This window comes from Mytilus galloprovincialis, chromosome 7 (assembly GCF_965363235.1).
Source record: "Mytilus galloprovincialis chromosome 7, xbMytGall1.hap1.1, whole genome shotgun sequence".
In the NCBI taxonomy this organism is placed as follows: Eukaryota; Metazoa; Mollusca; class Bivalvia; order Mytilida; family Mytilidae; genus Mytilus; species Mytilus galloprovincialis.
In genome coordinates this window covers 28265422-28282166 of record NC_134844.1, presented here as the reverse complement: position 1 = coordinate 28282166, position 16745 = coordinate 28265422, and the positions used below count along the sequence as shown (strand labels likewise).

General features: G+C 30.2%; 1 protein-coding gene across 1 annotated transcript in view; it reads right to left on the bottom strand.

Annotated features, from left to right (window-relative positions):
- Window positions 1-16745, bottom strand: part of LOC143082692 (uncharacterized) — a 106857-nt gene that overhangs the window by 10565 nt on the left and 79547 nt on the right. The window contains exons 34-42 of the mRNA XM_076258504.1: window positions 14390-14461; window positions 12192-12337; window positions 10185-10238; window positions 9228-9306; window positions 7330-7512; window positions 4845-4898; window positions 3752-3817; window positions 1984-2185; window positions 916-994 (exon numbers count right to left, since the gene is read on the bottom strand). Of these exons, the coding sequence (XP_076114619.1) occupies window positions 916-994; window positions 1984-2185; window positions 3752-3817; window positions 4845-4898; window positions 7330-7512; window positions 9228-9306; window positions 10185-10238; window positions 12192-12337; window positions 14390-14461 (935 nt within the window). The remainder of the gene's footprint in view (window positions 1-915; window positions 995-1983; window positions 2186-3751; window positions 3818-4844; window positions 4899-7329; window positions 7513-9227; window positions 9307-10184; window positions 10239-12191; window positions 12338-14389; window positions 14462-16745) is intronic.

The window sequence follows — 16745 nt, the reverse complement described above, 5'->3', positions numbered from 1 at the left end:
AGGATCTTAGAATAAAGGAAGGACAGATATTGGTCCCACTAAAACTACATGGCATCTGAAAGATCTTAGAATAAAGGAAAGACAGACATTGGTCCCACTAAAACTACATGGCATCTGAAGGATCTTAGAATAAAGGAAGGACAGATATTGGTAACACTAAAACTACATGACATCTGAATGATCTTAGAATAAAGGAAGGACAGATATTGGTAACACTAAAACTACATGACATCTGAATGATCTTAGAATAAAGGAAGGACAGATATTGGTAACACTAAAACTACATGGCATCTGAAGGATCTTAGAATAAAGGAAGGACAGACATTGGTAACACTAAAACTACATGACATCTGAATGATCTTAGAATAAAGGAAGGACAGACATTGGTAACACTAAAACTACATGACATCTGAATGATCTTAGAATAAAGGAAGGACAGATATTGGTAACACTAAAACTACATGACATCTGAAGGATCTTAGAATAAAGGAAGGACAGACATTGGTAACACTAAAACTACATGACATCTGAAGGATCTTAGAATAAAGGAAGGACAGACATTGGTAACACTAAAACTACATGGCATCTATTTGATTATCCAAAGTGGTTTATAATCCTTTTCTATAAATTTTCTGTGGAAAAAAATTTGAATAACTGGAAACACTGAGTTTTTTTTATACACGTCATAAATAGGTTTTTCAGGCTTTACAAAACCTTTTGAAACAAGTTTGGTTTGCTTTTCACCTGTTGAGTCTTATGCAGACAAACATTTGTCTAGCATAACAAAACATACTCTGGTATCTTTGATGAGTTTCCAAAACTGCTCGTCCTGAATGAAATTGTCATTCAGATTATTCCAATAACTTGTCATGCAAAAATTAAATGGATATCATAGTTAAATTCAACAACTCATACCTCTATGTCATGTTTAATTTCATCTGTAAGTTCCCTGATGTCCCTATCTGTTTCTTGCATCAATCTCTTTATATAACCTCTGAAACACAATCAAGATTTTTTTACATTATTTGCTGTTTTTTTCCAAAATGATCTTCATTGTTTGTCCATCTAAACATGATCTTCAAAAGAATTACAATTTGCTCATGATTCAACAAAAAAACAAATAATCTTAAGTCTAGTATTAGTATTATTCCACTTCTCTAAAATATGCAGAAGTATTCATGGTAATCGTGGGTAACATTTCTAGTAAGATTTTAATGAAAATAGCTTATAGATTAAAGGAATTTAACTACATGATATCATTTACAAGGGTATCTTGCAACTAAACAAATTTAACATATTGAATTTGATCAACATTTTAATCATCATAAATTTAATATGAATGTCTGTTTTCAAAGTAGGCTTCTAAATTATTATTAAACAAGGTGGAAGTTGTTGATAAATGTATAAAAGGTAGACTACACTAAAGCTAATTGTAAGAAGATTGCCCTATAAAAATTGACATATGAATAATCTATAACTGATATATAGTTTAAAAAGCCATTGGCTTATAAAAAGGAAGATGTGGTATGATTGCCAATGAGACAACTGTCCACAAGAGACCAAAATGACACAGACATTAACAACTATAGGTCACCGTACGGCCTTCACCAATGAGCAATGCCCACACCGCATAGTCAGCTATAAAAGGCCCAGATATGACAATGTAAAACAATTCAAACAAGAAAACTAACGGCCTCATTTATATAAAAATTAGTACGTGAATCTATAAAGGTGTCTTTAGTAAGAATTTATAAATTAGTATATAATCATAGGATACTGAAAAATAAAATAATGGATCCAAGTTGGCTGCTGTAAATTGAAAAATATTCATCTTCCTTTACTATTTCAAATTCAAACAACGAATTCCACAAATTCTAACTCGTGAGCCATATTTATAATATCAATAAAGTAAGAACTTCATCCATATAGTGCATCCTTTAAATTTATTAACAGTTGATAATTGTAAAAGTAAACATATCATACCCAGTAGTAGGACTAAGGTTCTGTTGTGTAGCATTTGATACTAATGACTGTCGGAGTTCTCTGATACTTTCCACAGCATTATCTACATCTTTCTCTCCCTTGGCTGACTGTACCCTAGTCTTCCCGGTCCTATTATGAGGGTTAATCAGGTAGTCAGGATGACTGACACTTAATGGATGTGTTTCTTCTCTTTCTCTCATGCCTACAATTTGTACAAATACATTATTTATTAAAAATTTAAAAATGTCTAGAAATGTGTCATTCAATTTGTTTGAATTAAGGTGGAACAATTACAAAAAGACTTGATTTATATCATTACATATGCATTAAATATAATGATCAAGTAAACAAGTATAATAGAAAATAAACAAATTGTAATTCATTATATTTCTGACTGCCCAATAATGGTAAGTAAGACAGAAACCTTAACTACAAGGCAGTGGTTGCAAATCTCCCAACTCCAATTAGTATCTCAACATGCAGTAAATTTTCCTGAGTATCTCTGCTCAAGGTAAATAAAATCATTTTGGGATAACATCATATCAGAGTACTTCATTGCTAGAAAGACTAATTTTGAACACTTTAGGTTGAGCCATACAATATGTGTACCATCCAACAGTCAGTAAAAGGCCTAAATATATATTTCCCCTGGAAGTTGATTTACTACACTAGATATGAATTAATGTAGTAAATACTTTCCCATAGCTATAAACTCAAAGGTGCACATGAACAATATGTTACCTTGACCAACAAAAGTTTGCTTTAAAGTTGCCTTTCTACCTATGTAATACTCTACATTGATTTCATATTAATATTAAAAATTCTAGATAAATAAATTTTAGCATTCTCATGACCCTTGTGGGACTTACGTATGAGGACATACTTTTCATAATTAAGTTAGAAGCAGCAGTCAAATTGAACAAGATTTAGGGTACCTACCAATGACTTTTAAATACATCTTTTTATACAAAATTTATGTTTTTTTTTTAAAATCTTCTATCTAAATAAAAAAGGCACGAGTCATTTGACACATATGTGAAAGAGGATAAGTATAAAACCACTGCAAAACATCTGGACGAAACAGTTCTGGAACTGCACAAAATTGGGTATACATTATTGTTTATTGTATATTTTATGTTCAGTACCCATGAAAAAATGTATTTGGTCACACAGCTATTCATTTAACCTTTAAGAATAAGAAAGAAAACAGGTTTTTTTGTTGATTTTTGTGTTCCATATTTGAAACCAAAAGAGAAGCCAACAGAATGCAAGACTAAAAGTTTATTTGTGCTGATAATCACACAAAAATTTTGCAAATCCAGGAATTAGAAATAAAAATCAAATTAAAAATTTGAAGTTTATATTCTATAAATTACTAAAAACATTCATCAAATCATATATCATAGATTTTTAAATAGTTTTCCCCAACAACATCAGCTCTACAACGAGAATGGTTATTTGTGGACTACACATTTGCAATTCATGGAGAAGCCTGGATTTGCCTGGACAAACATGATTTTGCATTAATTATACACAGTGCTAAAACAAAACTTGATATATATATGTCTGTTCCCAAAAGTTACAATATGTTGCATTAATTAAAAAAACATAACAACCAAAGTAGTTTAAAACCACAATATTCAGCAAATGAATAAATTCAATGGACCTTATGATAAAAATCATGATGAATGGCAGATGAACTTTGTTAGGAATGAATAAGTGTTCTTCAAACAGCTTGTGTGTTCAGTAATAATTTTGAATGGATTACCAAAAATATTTGGAAACAGCTGGAAAGATTTCTTTCTGATAACATCCATTTGTGGAAGGGTTAATTCTACAAAATTCAAAATATAATGATGAAACTGTTTTGTTCTGTAGTTGAATTCAAATTTTTAATGTCATAAATATCTTTTTTAAGGTTTCTATGATTATTTGGGATTTTAATTTACCTTGTTCGCCTTTGAGTATAGGACATGCTTTAATTTTGAAATGAAGATGACTTACTATAAAGGTGACAGAAATTAACAAAACAGAATCTTAGACACAGCAGATTTCATAAGACTTTATACTAAAGAGGAAGGTTGCTGCATACTAGAAAATATTGTATACTTCAGTAAGAAAACTGTAGAGGAGGGAAATTGATCAGGGACTTGTTTTTTGGAACACAAACCGCCAAAAAAATGTAATTAGAACAATGGTTATTTGCTGTGTAAAATTCTTCTTAAACATCACACCCTTGAATGCCTTCCATTATTCTTATCTTTACTTGTGTATTATTTTCTGCATTTCTATATTTTCTATACTAAGGCTCAATCAAATATATTTCCCTTTTAAGGGTTATCCAAAGCATATGTAACTCAGAATGATATCTGGAATGATATAGTTATATCATGACATTTTTTCTAAACAAGTTTCCTATTTATCTCACTCAGTTAACACCATCTTACTAGACCTAAAAAAGTACATTAGTTTAACAAAAACAAAATGTTTTGTACAATCTTAAACAATGAGATATTTCCAGGTTGTACCAAAATAATAGGAAAAATTCATATCTGATTAATTTATATACTAATTATGTCTCCTCATCTTTTTCTCCTATTATAACATTCTTTCTCTTGTTGTAACATCAAAAATATGAAAATTAGACAAAATGAAGCCCTCACACTCCACTCTGGAATAAATATATACCCATAATGGGAGGGACGGACAGGGGTAAAACAATATGCACTCCCAACTCTCAGTTGCAGGGGCATGATAGTAATTGAAACTGGATTAGGTTACTACGTGATGTTTGGCAATAGGTAATAATAAGAAATAGAGCTAGATAGAGATATGAATATATCTATTACAAATTAACACACCCATTCTACTTTTCCTACCAGTTGGTTTCTCCTTACTTTCATCTTTGGCTTCATCTATAACAAAACAAATTGCTCATCAGAACAAATAAAACTGTTTGATATGAATGAATGAGACCTTATACTAGGAACCAAAAAACTGCATAAAGTATAATAGTACTGCTAAGTTCAGTTGGTGAATTAATCAAAAAAGATTCACTAAAAGGTTCAAAGGGCACCTGTGTTGCCTTATCCCTGACATGTAATTTATCATAACTGCCAACCCTTCAGTTTTCACAGGAAGTCTCCAGTACAAACAATGAAATTTAGATAATCTACCACTTGATGATCAGCTCCAGCATAGGAGTATAAATTCTCCCACTTTCCGTTATTTGGACCTTGGATAACCCTCTTTCTAATTGTATGGCTATTTCATTATTTTCAATAGAAATGAATAAACAATGAGGGATCATTTGAAAACTTTGATCAGTAGTCTTTATGTTTGATATATAAGTAATTGAAATTTAGTTCTATTATGAAAATTCAAATAAGATAGATGACTTGTCTGACCAAGTGGCAGTGTAAAAAAAAAAGAAATAGATGACTGCAAATCCAAATGTCAAGCAGATTTGAATGAAACATTTTCAATTTTTGTGACCAAAGATTGGCAGTGAATCTTTTTACACATCATGTTCAATCATAATTTTTATTTCTTCTGGTTGTGTAGGATGTTTGAAACCATGCTAAGTGTGATATAACAACAAAATATAAAATATGGTGAGTTATGAGACTCAGAGTTATTAAATAAGGCTTAAAAACACATTGTGTAGATTATAATCATGAATTATTAACATTTAACTGATGTTTTGTAGATAAAACCAAACAGGACATATATTTTGAAGAATCTCCCACTAACATCTGAGGTTGAGATCTTACTCTTTGAAGGTTTCAGAGGTTGGCAGGTATAATTGTTTTCTAATTTTCTAGAAACAATAAATGTTGGCTTTGTAGAGTGTTTATATCCTAATAATCCTTTCTGTTAAGTTTAGATAAGTTTAGATACGTTTAGAATTTGAAGAATTCAAAAATAAAGACAGGAGAAGTTGAATCAAACTATTAAATTAATTCCTCAAAATGTTCACAACACATGAGTATGTCATATATCAGTAATATCTATAAATATTGTCTTGTATAGTAGCTTTGGTCTTTTTCAAAACTTCTGAAAGCTGCTAGAACTACCCAAAATAGCCTTCTACTGTGAACAAAATCATGTTCTAGATACTTTATTTCGCAGTTACATTTTTTTCTGTCACAATTTGTGGTGATTTTCAAAACTATTTGATGTAGTTAGACAAGTAAAGATCCAGGTTTTCAATTTTTTCGAGACAATTTATGTTGACATTATTCTTTTCAACAGGAAACTTGAGACAATAAATCGTTTGCAGAAATTAGTTGTTTTATAGTATTTAGTCCTTTTAACTCATATTTCAAAAGGAGCACATCATCATATCTTATTTTACTTAAAGTGTCCTTTAAAAAGAAGTGTAGTAAAAGAAATATTTAGAGGGCAAAGTTGAAGCTCCTGTTTCTCTTTTTTGGGAACATTTTTCCTGATTCTTTGTTTAGGAAAATTATAAAATGTGATTATGAATCATATGAATAACAAGAGATGTGGGTATACATCAATGAGACTTTATTTCTTGAAAGTTTGGTTCAAATTATGAATGTAGCTTCACCATTTGTATTCTTATTCAGTCAATGGTAAAATCAAATTCGCATTCCTCATAGGACATATCAAAGCATACTGCTGAAAATTTTATCATCAATTTGTACTTGGAAGAAACACCAGCAAAGCTTAGTTAGCTTCCCATTTCCTCCCATTTCTGAATTTTATAAGAAATACATTTTGTACATTGCAACAATATCTTGCATGAATTAAAAAGAAATAAAGTATATATCTGTTTTTATTAAATGGTTTACACTACTTTCAGCTCTTTTCATGGCTTTATGATGGTGGCAAGTTTAAATGAAAGATGATACATGTGTACATTAAACAGAAGAAAAAAAGTAAGAAATAAATCAAGTCATAAGTGTGAATTCATTACTTATACACCTACACATAAATTTCAAAATTTCACAAGAACAAAACGCAATTAATCTTATAACATGACTTCAGATTGAACAGTAGCTAATTATTACTAACAGAAATTACTCAAATAAAGCAGGATTCATTGCAAAACAATTGAAGGCATCCTTTTAAAACATGACAAACCTAAAATTTCGATAACAATATATTTCAAAATAAATATTTCATTAGTACCATTATTTTGGGAAACTGCTCATAGCAAACAACCCATTTCCTAGTCTCTTACAGATAATTTCACATCTTATTGGAAATCTTGATGATTATAACCAGACAAAATGCCTGACTCTGCTTTACATTTTTTAAATAGCTCCGGTTCAATTGTTTTAAATTGCACCAGAGTATGTAAATATTCAATATGTTTACCGTTAACACCATTTTCTTCTGGCTGGATGTCATTTGTCTGTGGTTCTGCGTTCTCGCAATGTGACAATAGTTCTATTTTTGAGTCAGTTCTTGCCTTCTCTATCATATTGGTATTTGAAGGGGGTGTGTCATAATTGACAAATGTAGCTGAGGGAACACTAGTTCGATGTCTGCCTGTCTTGGCTGAAAAGTATTCATAATGAACAATGCTTACTTATGAAAATTAAAACCTTGCAATCAAAATGTTAGCCATCTTTGGTCATGCTTTGAGTACCTTTGACCATGCTTTGAGTATTATACAAAGCAAATAAAACTTTCAGTTAAATTTTCATTGAAAATGGTATATTTCAATTTGCTTCAACCCAAGATTATAATCAAAACAATATTATGACCAAACATGGCTGTCTGTAAGTATAAGCTGTGATAATATAAATGTCTATATTAGTTAAGATATGTTTGCTACAAAAATAAGTAGAAGTAATAATAAATGCAGATAATATTGTATTTAAAGCAAATAAAAAGTTTAATTATTGAAAAAGCTTTTTTAAAAACACATCTAACGGAATGTCAAATGTACAATGTTTTGTAGAAAGCTATTTTGAAATCAATCCTATTTATCAACAATTCTTTTCTATTTCTGATCTGGAATGATAAGGCATTTGAGATAGTTTAAAGCGTTTCTTTTATAATTATTTAAGTAGATCACATAAAAGGAGACTAAAATAAACCAAATTAAGATATCTTTTTTGACTAATAATTTATTCATTGGTTCACATCTTTGTCATACATGTGTTTTATTGACTCAGAAGAGAGAATATATATTTTTCATGCTGATTAAACCACAGCAAAACAATCCATGCTTTTCTAATACTACAACACCTAATAGTTCATGCTTTAATTTCTATATAATCACTGGTATTATTCTACATACCACAAAAATATATCAAAGTTATAAAATGTGATAAAAAGTTTTACAGAATTTTTTTTTCATCAGCAAGTTGGTAATGTCATAAAGTTTTAAATATGTAAGAAACTATTCTAATGACTGCACAAAATTTAAAATACAGGACCCTAGTTGAAAGGATTTATCTAGATATTTTTGGAAGTAACTTTGATATATTTTCAGTAAAACCATATATTTACACATCCAAAAACTCTAGGTCCAGTACTTATTTTCATTATTCTTTCAAATCTTTTTTTACTTTAAAAAAATCAACAATGAAAATAATTCCAAACAATGACAAACTCATTTATATCTATATACCAAACTCATTATATACTACACACTATAGATATATATCACACACATCTTCAGAGCATACAGTCATGACAGTAATGTTATATTTTTCTGATCATGCAATTCTATCACCTAACTGAAATCTCCTCTCATTTCATTTCTTTTTTTTAAGAAAAAAGATTCAAGTGTTATAGCTCTATCTTCATATATACTGTCAATTTAGATAGAAACAGCATAGTTCTTAAAACTTCTGGGCTTATGAATGCAATTACTATGATTTTCATTGAGGAACAAATATGAGCATTTTAACCCTTAAAACAAAATTAAAATATAAAGATTGTTCAACCAATATATCATCATTGATGGTTAAGACTAACATTTTGCTGTGATATATTTTTATCTCATTTATCTGCCCAGATGCTTGGCCAAATCAATTTCAAATTTCTTAATATGTTGTTTAAATGACATTTTTGATATAATGAGAAAACTGCAAATATATGAATATAAAAAGCTCTAAAAATGTACAACTTCATGCATTAGTAAATACTTAATATACAAAATATTATTTTCTACTTAAAAAAGAGAGAGGAGATTTTCTACAATAAATGTATCAATGCACTAGCGTTTTGACCCTGATGTTTTCTGGCGAGCGTGCCCTTACCATCATCAGGTGTTAATCTGTTAGTGCATTCATCAAAGGGACAGGGGTGTTGACGTATGGCATTACCTGATTTGTTTTCCTGTAAGTAGATAAAATGGTATTGTTAAATATTCATCAACTTCTCATATAATAATAAAAATAGCAGTAAAGGAAAGTTCCATTCAAATTCATATCAACTCAAACAAAAATGTTCAAAGAATGCACTCAAGAAATCTTTTTTATATAGCGTGCAAAAAAGAGTTGATGAGTAGGAAATACATTAAAATCGATGGTCAAAGAATTTTGTAAGTCTTTTTATATACACTTAAATGGAGTAACCTTAAATGCCTCTACTTGGTTGTTGTATTTGATGAATACTAATGTAAAGTATTGGTACCCTCTCAATCTGATGGGTAGTTATTCAGGAATGCATTTATAGTTGGTTACATAAACAGTATTAAACGAAACAATTACTTTATATAAGTACTAATTTTCAAAGTATGGTTGTTTTTTTTTCAGAATTTTTGGTGAAGAACAACAGCTAAAAAAATCAAAACAATAATGAAGATCAGAGTAGCTAACTGAAATGAGGTTAAATCAATCATGTTAAGCAAGCTTATTAAACAAAAGCTTAAGGGATGCTTTACATATAATAAAAACAGATAATCATTCAATTATTTAACTGTTACATAGCTTTTCCAAATTAATCCATTTGTCTTAAAAGTGAAAAAAAAAAAAATTTCAAGACAATGAAAAGCAGGTTAAATGATATATTATACATGTATTATAAAAAAATCTCTGGTGGAGACAGAAAACTTTAATGCCATGTTTCTTATTTTCAAAAATATTTGATTTAAAGTTTTTTTTAACTCAAATTCCTATTAATTGAAATCCATGCAGATTAAATTTAGAGAAACCTTTCTTATTTCAGTTTAAAATGCATGCATAAGCAAGATTCTTTGAGTTGTCACCCCTTACCTCAAACCTCTCAGCATATGCTATTTTCCTAGCATGCCGAGAACAGAGACCATGCTACAGCAAAATTTAATTGAATTCATTATAACGCTTGTATAATAAATAACTTAATTATTACAACTCTTTTTGTTATTGAACTAAAGTAAAAGTGAAACATTGTCACAAAGGCTATAAAAACTGTCAACCAGAACAAAGATCTGTGGCGTAAGAAGAGATGTGTCTTGTTATCAAATAGTCTATCTATTTATGTTGATGTTTTTTGTTGTTGCCGGTCAGTTTTTCTGCTGTTCTGTTGTGGTTGATGTGTTTCACTCAGTTTTAGTTTCTATTGTGGATTGTTTTCTCTTGATTGATTTAAGACTTTTGAACAGTGGTAAACTACTGTTGCCTTTATTTGTTATGATGTAGGTTGACCAACTCTTATGATACACTAATTTTTGGGGGGTACCAATTTTCCTGGATATTTGATTTGGTGTTTTAACCAATGTCTGCATACAAGTTTATAGAAAATTTGCACTTTGTTGAACATTTAAATTAAAATCTAATTTAAATTGTCCAACTTAAGCATGTTATCCCAGGAAATACATAAAAGTTGGTATCCCACAAAAAATAATGAATTCACAGTTTAAATTGTTGTTAATGCTTAATGCATTTGACAATAACTGACACCCTTTTATGTCATTCTACCCCTAGCAAGATCAAACAGAAGACTGTAAGGTTGTTATTAGTATAGGCTGCATCATGGAGTATGAGCAGAGTTTTGTCAGCTTGGGCATCAGAATAATGTGTAGTAGGTAGTGTTACATGACGTCTTTGTGAACAAGTAGGTTAAAACTCCAACTCAGCATGTTGGTGTTGTACAAAGCAGGGTTCATATTTATATCATATTAAAATTTCTGGTTCTTAATATGCATTTAAATTGGCACTGGACTTTAAACAACCTTCCAAAATATTCATAACCTGTCCTTTGCAGGGAAGATAACTAGTCTACTATGACAAACTAGCAAACATATTAGCCCTGATTATCTAACTCATTTTTCACAACTTTTTCATTAAAAGCTCCTGCTTATATTCCTTGAACATCATTTCAATTATAAAATTTTGAATCAATTAGATAAATCAAAGCAATGTATCATTATGAAAATCCCATTCTAAGCTCTTCCTTTGTTTTGAAAACAAAGCCATGTTCTTATATAAGGGAATTATAAACAACTGTCATACAAGTGGCAGGTTTAGTTATCTATAAAACCAGACTTAACCCACTGGCAATGTTTGATTTTGGTATTTTTGATTGACTTCCACATTTAACCATGGAGTATTTGTATCATATTTTTTCTCCAATAGAACATGGATTGCACCTGCTTGATGTCACAAAAAAATTGCAACATCAATCATACTTAAAACAAAGCCAGAGATCAAAATGGACATTATTGCGAGTATTCCTGGGTACGAAACTTTATGAAAGAGGGATGAAAGATACCAGAGGGACAGTCAAACTCATAAATCGAAAATAAACTGACAACGCCATGGCTAAAAATGAAAAGACAAACAGACAAACAATACTATAGTACACATGACACAACATAGAATAAGCAACACGAACCTTATTTATGAAATCATTTTAGAGAAGGTTTACATGTGCAATTTTAAATAGTGAAACAGTTGTTTTTCTATGTTGGTCTATTGAATAAAAATGGCTGCCTTTTGAACATGTTTATAGGTCTGCTTTAAAGTCTGATAAGAATTAAAATTTGCTCTATTCTCAATTTAAGATGGAGAGACATCATATTTGCCAACATTTTACACCTCACTAATGCTTGATATAAGGATAATGACAAATTATGCTTTATTATGGTTATGGACAAACTGACTTAAAGCAATGAGTTCTGGTGTAGGACATTAACACCTAAAACTATCTAAAAAATAAAATTTGATTAGTAATAGAACTCAGAACAGCTTTATAACTGGGATATAAATATTGAATTAATTGTTCCAACAAACTGTACATACACAATGTCTGTGCTGTAGTAGTTCCTGCTGTCTTTGTTGTGAAGCAGATACCTCCAAGATGTGACGTTGTGTTGGTGTCCGACTGATGGGGGAAATACTGGCCTGTGGATTTATCTGTGATCGTACATACTCCTCTACGTTCCCATCTTAAAATACAAACACGTATGTATTATTTAAAATCAGTAACAATAATGGTTAGACATTTCAATCACCAGATTTGAAATTATATTACAATGTATCATAATGAAACACATGTAATTAATTTTAGGTAAATAAAGTCTATTGAGCAACAATGTTGTGAATGACACCAAACAATATAAAATTACATTTAAATGTAAAACTAAACTAGAGACTCATATTAAGCTAGCTCATACAACTACTTCATTATTATTTTTATTTCTATAAGGGAATAAATATACATGGAAAATTGGTTAGACAATAAACTCTTTCCAAAAATTTGGTCCTGATCCTAATGTAATTTTTCTTTATTTATCAGGCACTATTCAATAGTCCTAAGTGACTGTTGAATATTTATTAGTCTTAAATATAAATTCCTACTATGATTAATTGATGAAGCATACCTGCCATCTTTTCAAAATGCCCATGGGGGTTTTACGGGCAAGATGGCTCTTATAGTCTCACAAATCCTTCAAGGGGGCCTCCAAATACATTTTTTTTGGTTTCTTTATACTTTTACAAGCCCATAGTCATTATAAATTTAATGTTTTGTCTAAAATTGTGGACACAATTGCTCTTTCAAAATTTCTATATGGAAGCCTCCATGGGGGAAATCCCCCACAAATAGTGACAGTTGGCAGGTATGATGAAGGCTACCCTTGAAGACTAAAAGTTGTTTGAAATTTCAAATCAATACTGCAACATTACAAATTAAATACTTATGGATTTAGTAGAATCCTTTCATATTCACGAAATCAAAATTTTAAGAATTGTAAATCTTGAATAAAATTTTAAATTATTTGGATGAAAACAATAATATTGATTGAACTACCAAAATAACAATAAAAAAATCATTTTCAATATTTAAAAACTCAAAAATCTTTGTTACAATGAACATCTAAATGCTTCATCAACATATATATTTAATTTCAAAAGTATGAGAGTATAAGAAGAAGAAACATATTTTCGAATTGAGTTATTTTCTCCTCATTCTTCAAAAAACTATTTGGAAAAACTATACAATAACAATTAAACTACAACAAATAATGGTTCAAATAAACTCATCATAGATACCAGAATATATCAACAGATACTACAACAAATAAACTCATCATAGATACCAGAATATATCAACAGATATCAAGTCCCAGAAAAAGCCACCACCAGATAAAATCATCATAAATGTGCTTGACTTATTAGTTTGGCTCTTTTGAAGTTACAGAGAAATTAAAGACATATGTTGGTAATTTAGTCTAGATTCATAAAGGCTGAAGATGCTTGTAACCATTTACCTTACAATGTAACTCTGATAAAGATTTCAGTTGAATTACAAGAAATTAATTAGGTTTAACAAAGTTATTAACAATAGAAAACTAAAGTTGTTAATTTTCCTACTGATGCACATCTTAAGCAAAATTGTCTCTTAAAAGCACTAAAATTGAAATGAATGCTAGTGCTCAATTTTAATGTTTGCCATATAAAAACATCTTAAAATATCTATGTTTCGCTTCCCAAAAACAAAGAAAAAAAATCAAAATTCACCAGTTGTCTATGTACAACTACGGTTCAATAATCATAAATTATTTTTTTATTTAATTGTACAATTTTCATTGGAAAATAGTGACATCTGTTTAAAACTACAAAATTGTCGTCATTCATTTCCAATTGTTATTTTTACTACATTTCAACTATAAACCTAAACCATTATATTTACATTCTCCTTTGGAACTATTTATTTTTAAATTGACATTACATTATACTAAGATGACTTTGACAAAATTATGTCCTCACATTTTGTAGCAATCTGTGCTATTTGTATTTTTTTTTTCATATAAGAAATTAACAGATAAATATTTATTTTTATCAGATTTACCAATTGATAGAAATTAAAAAAAAAAAATAATTAAAAAAAAAAAAAAATCTGTGCATCTGTCTAGCTAACATAAATATATAGTACATATAATAGCTTGTGCACTAATTACAAACTGTGCATATATATACATAGATGTGGGCCGTCTTACGTGGAGGTGGAATGAAATTTTTAGATCTCTGTATTCTCTCTTTCCAAACACGTACAAACGTATTGCCTACAACTGAATATATGACGTTGTTTCTTCAATACATGCATCTTTAATATAAATTAATGTAATTCTAGCAAAAAATAAATAATTAAACTTATATAAATATATATATCTAGTATCATTCTCTGCAAACCAAAAATAGGTATAAATCCATTAATTAAAATTTTAAAAAACAAACAAATTAAAATATTAATATTCTGTTCATAAAGTGTATAAAGTAAATCAAGTTCAATGTATCATACTGATAGGGACTTTTTACCTTAAAAAAATAAGGCTTGGTGAATATGACAAAATTTAGGATTAAGGAATTTTTTATTCACATCCAATTCAAATGTATCAAATGTCAGATTACTTTGCCAGTACTTCATACAAATTCAGGACTATAAAGTTTTATATGGATTGGACCTTTTCACACCTTCCCCATTCATTTTTTCCTCGAGTTTGAATTGATTTTTTTATGCGATTCATTTAAAACAAAATATCATGACTTTACATTACTGTAATTATACACTTCAAGAACAGCCATTTATATAAATAAAAATACACTACAAAAATTATCAAATAATATTGAACTAAGAAACAAACACACTGTTGTTAAATCACTAAAATATTACAAATTCAATCCTAATATGAAAACCAGTGCAAATTATACAACGTGCAAATATTAATAATACTTATAATATACATACTATCACAACCATGTAAAAGCAACAATAATATACCACTGCTAAAAAAGTGTTTTGACTTGTAAATGGTTATGTCAATTCTTTCAGTTATCCAACACATACCTCCCTTAAGCATGTATTGCTCACTTGGCATCTGTTTAAATTATTGTTTTTAATTAAGGCAACATCAACCCCCTTAAATGAAAGAGCAAATTTCTCCTCACATAAACTTTATACTGTTAAACGGGCAAGTTTCTCCTCACATAAACTTTACACTGTAAAACAGGCAAGTTTCTCCTCACATAAACTCTACACTGTAAAACGGGCAAGTTTCTCCTCACATAAACTTTACACTGTAAAAAGGGCAAGTTTCTCCTCACGTAAACTTTACACTGTAAAATGGACAAGTTTCTCCTCACATAAACTTTACACTGTAAAAAGGGCAAGTTTCTCCTCACGTAAACCCCCCAAGGGTGACTGGGGGTAGAAATATGGTCACTTGGTCTTCTTCCGACCGGCAGTAAAACGCTTGCCGAAGTGGGGCGTCCGTTTGGCTGTGCGGGATGTATCAAATTCGCAGTCACGTCCGGTCAGATTTGGGACGTTAAATCCGATGCCTCATGTAAAGAAAATGCCAAGCTCTTTGCACGTTAAGAACCCTTCCAACAACTCGTTGAGGGGTCCGTAGGTGGCCTGTTGCAAGGCAAAATTTCTGTCCCTATCCAATATATCCTCATTTTCCAGTGGCAGTCCAAATTTCCCCGACCATCATCCCAGATGGCCTGTTTTATTTCAAGACCTACCTATAGTATTTATTGTGAACTTGTTCTCGTCCTGAATATGCATGAAATATTTGCCACTGGACGTTAAGCAACCAACAATCAATCAATCAACCTCACGTAAACTTTACACTGTAAAACGGGCAAGTTTCTCCTGACGTAAACTTTACACTGTAAAACGGGCAAGTTTCTCCTGACGTAAACTTTACATTGTAAAACGGGCAAGTTTCTCCTGACGTAAACTTTACACTGTAAAACGGGCAAGTTTCTCCTCACCTAAACTTTACACTGTAAAACGGGCAAGTTTCTCCTCACATAAACTTTACACTGTAAAACGGGCAAGTTTCTCCTCACATAACTGCTGACCAGATTTACTTCTTTTATCAAAATTGTTAAGCAATAAGAAACTCTTCATTCCCATTCTTAAATTATGATGTGGGGAATATGTCAATGAGACTTAAATAGTTTTACTTTTTCTACCAATATCATTCAACAATTTAAATTACTGTCAAGGTTCATTTTTACTTCCATGCATACAACAACCAGATGCTCCACAGGGCGTAGCTTTATACGACCGCAGAGGTTGAACCCTGAACGGTTGGGGCAAGTATGGACACAACATTCAAGCTGGATTCAGCTCTAAATTTGGATTGTGATTAAATAGTTGACACAGCATAGGTTTCTGACACAGAATGAATGTGTTCTAATGAACTTAAATTTTTTGTTTTCTCTTAGAGCAATTCACTATGCTGTTGAATATTAATCCTCTCAAAAAAATGTTTGAAGAAATTTTCTTTTTTATTTATGAAATTTCAAATGAGAAAAATTGAACCCAATTTTTTTAATCACATC